We start from the raw sequence: 3,499 nt of genomic DNA, 5'->3' as shown, positions 1-3,499 counted from the left end.
ACAAATACAAAAAAATGTTTCTTCTAATGCTGCATTTTCTTCTTCTTCTTTTTTTTCTTTTTTTTTTTAATTAAATGAATGTAAGTTCATCCTCTTCCAAGTAATTTTGCAGCATTATGTCTTTCTTCTTCTTTATTTAATTTTTGTTTTTATTCTTGTTAAGAGAGTAAAACAAGAAGAAACTTGAGAAGATAAAACAAAAAAAAAGATGAATAAGAAAAAAAGATGGTGATGATGATAAAAAAAAAAGAAGTAGTAGAAGATGAGGAGGAAGAGGAAGAGTTTTGAATTATGCATAATTTATTAGAATAAAAATACACCCAAAATTCTTAAAAATACACCCAAATATTTTCGTGTTACACCTAAATTTGTTGCAAATATAGAAAAATATTTCCTCTAATGCTACATTTTTTTTCTTCTGAATTGAACCACACCTCAGCCACTTGATTGGATTCAAAACAATAAAAGGAGGAGAAGAAATTCCAATGAAAAAAGAAAGAGGAAGAGGAGGAGGAGGAAGATGCGGTGTTGATAACGACGATAACGAAGAAGAAGAAAAAGAAAAAGAAGAACGTGCAAAAATGACGACACGAAACACGTGAATATAAATGACCAGTATGTCTAAAATAAGCACAACAATTATGTGCTTATTGGATGCGCCACATTTATATAGACCATTATATTTTATTAGATGAAAATCAAAGGCTAATATGAAAGAAAGACATTGATAGACTCTAATATATACAGAATATCCTAGATTCCTAGTACATAAATAAATATTTTAAATGAAAATATTTTAATACACAATACTTTAAATGGCAACAAAATCTTTTATTCTTAAATAATTAAATATAAAACATATAAATACATAAATAATCTTATTAAATAAAGAATACTCATATTTTTGTATTTATATGTTTTTTATTTAATTATTTAAGAATAAAAGATTTTGTTGTCATTTAAAATATTGTGTATTAAAGTATTGCCATTTAAAGCATTTATTTATTTGTACTAGGATAATTTGTATTTAACCACATCCAATAAAATATGTTTCACATATATTTGTTTATAAATCCTATCCATTTTATATGAATGCATCTAAACATGGGATATTAGATATGTGTCGCTGGAATAAATCCTTACCGTATAGATCAAGTCTAAAGAACGAAAAATTCACTGTTAATTTGACAATTGACTGATAATAATGACCACATTTAGTGCACCTATGACTTTTGATGAGCCCTACGCATTACTTTCGCAATAGCATAACCTGATGAATAATGCAACCGAAATCATTCATCACTTTAATTTGCCTCCTTCCTCATGAAGATATACTTGAGATGTGTTAAAAATGATAAAGAAAATACTTAATTTAGAAAAACTACTACTTTCCTACTATTAATTTATAAATGAATATTAAAGTTGCATGTTCATATAGCATAATATCTCATCATCCAAAATAATCACAAGCTCACTCGATGAACACATGCACAATAGTTATATTTGATAAATTCTTGTAGACGAGGACATCACAAATGATACATATCACCATGGATTATTACAATATGTTTTTGTTGAGTCATGAATCTCTCCATTAATAATCAAACATTCAAAGTTCAAATTCACACAGTACACTAAAACTAATGAACTAGGATAAGAAATATGAAAGAGGAGGAGCTGTCCCATCCGAACTTGACAAGTGATGAAAAACTCCACCACCACCATTAATATTATACCCTGATGAATGATGCACCCCACTAGAACTCACATCATCATGAACATAATGACCATGGTTATTATTAGTATTGTTGTTGTTATCTTCCATCATCATCATCATCGACCCATTCTGATTCTGATTCTGATTCTGGCTATGATTACTATTCTTTCTGCGTTTCTTCTTCTCATAAGCAATACCTCTAGCCTTGGCTTGCACATCCCGAACTTCACGGAGGTAAAGCCTGACGGCGCGTGCACCGAAAGGGTTCATCTCAGGGTTTCCTCCGTTTTCTTCAAACGCCGCACGCAGCCGCCCAATCAGTGCATCAAGGCTTCCCCAAGCTTGCTTCAACGGACACGGGCATGGCCCCGGAGGCTGAGAGTTCCCAAAGTACGCACACGTGTCGCTGTGCACCTTCGTCTTCCCAAACTGGTCCAAGTACCGCAGGAATTCCAGCACGTGCGCGCCGCTGCACCGGGACAGTGTTAACGGTGGACGGTGGTTCTTCAGGTACTGCCCAAACGTGTTCCAGTCACGCCTCTTTTGAGACTCGTACCTGCTAAGAGGGACGGAGACTTGTTGCCCGTGTTCTGGTTGCGTAAACGGGTGGTGGTTCCTGGTGTCGGCGCCAGAGGAGCTGTGGTAGCCGGAGATTGCGGCGGAAGCGGCTGCTGCGGCCACTGCGGCAGACATGTTATTATGTGTTTGATGATACTATTTGTGTTTGTTATAATAAATTGGGTTGGGACTTTGGAACATAAATATGTACAAGATATTTTGCTGTTGAGTACTGTTGTTCAGGTGGGTTTGGTTGGGATTTGTCTAAAGCTATAGGTAGCTGGATTGGAAGTCGGTGATTTTGAAGTAGAGTTAGGAGTTTGGTGTGATTTGGATCATGACATGGGGGGATGGATCCATCAAATTAAAGATGAAGTTGGTTGAAATTTCTTGGTCTTGTTAACCAGCGCTTCACTCAATCTAACTATATAGTAGTGCAAGACAGAACAGAATTGATGACAAGTAATAATGTATAGCCGTATATAGAGAAAGAGAAGGGCATGGTGAGTTTATAGAAGAAATTTGGCAAAGATTTACAAGAGTGGAATTTGAGGCTGAGGATTATGAGGGTAGTAGTAGGGTAGGCAAGTTTTGTAGGTATAGGTGTAGGGAGACAAAAGAGGGGTCCATGCATTAGGGGGAGCAAGTGATAGCTGTTTGAATATCACTTCAACAAACGTCATCTCAATATCATTCATCACCATTACCCTTCTTTTTTTTATTCATCCTTCTTCCTCAATGATTTTAAACAATAATAATAATAATAATAAGTGGAGGAAAGAAACAAAAGTGGGGGAACTTGCTCTGCCCTACTACATACCTCTTTTTAGTAAAGAAAATTGAGTACCATTTAGAAATTTGGACAAAATCAAGTAATGCTGAATTAGGAGTAGTTTTAAGGCTAACGAAATTATAATAGTAATGCTCCTTGTTTTAAGAAATAATCTAGATTAGTTTAGAGTATAGAAGAGGGTGACATGCTGGTTATGGTTGGAAACAATGAGGAATGAGGAGTGAGGAAGGAACAAGGAAGATGGGCTTGGATTTGTACCGGGGATTCGGCGCCGCAATAGTTTCCAAGTTTCAAACTCTATGGTCTTCTCTGTCACCGTATGAAAAGGGTGGGTTTTCCATGCAGTCCAAAAAAGGTCTTGATCATTTGGGGTCTAATCGTGACAAGAACGATGATACATAATTATTGAGATGAAATAGATTCAATTATTC

At 35.3% G+C, this 3,499-nt stretch overlaps 1 protein-coding gene across 1 annotated transcript; it reads right to left on the bottom strand.

The window, feature by feature from the left end:
• On the bottom strand, positions 1,503–2,524 carry LOC107631578 (protein LIGHT-DEPENDENT SHORT HYPOCOTYLS 4). The gene has a single exon (XM_016335067.2). The coding sequence runs from the start codon at positions 2,408–2,410 to the stop codon at positions 1,649–1,651; it is 762 nt and encodes a 253-aa protein (XP_016190553.1). The 5' UTR covers positions 2,411–2,524; the 3' UTR covers positions 1,503–1,648.

This window comes from Arachis ipaensis, chromosome B03 (genome assembly GCF_000816755.2).
Source record: "Arachis ipaensis cultivar K30076 chromosome B03, Araip1.1, whole genome shotgun sequence".
NCBI lineage: Eukaryota > Viridiplantae > Streptophyta > Magnoliopsida > Fabales > Fabaceae > Arachis > Arachis ipaensis.
Note: the sequence above shows the minus strand (reverse complement) of the source record. Positions and strands in the feature narration are given on the sequence as shown.

What these genes read in the sequence shown, in the direction of transcription:
- LOC107631578 (XM_016335067.2), bottom strand. Translation starts at nt 2,410, where the DNA reads ATGTCTGCCGCAGTGGCCGCAGCAGCCGCTTCCGCCGCAATCTCCGGC.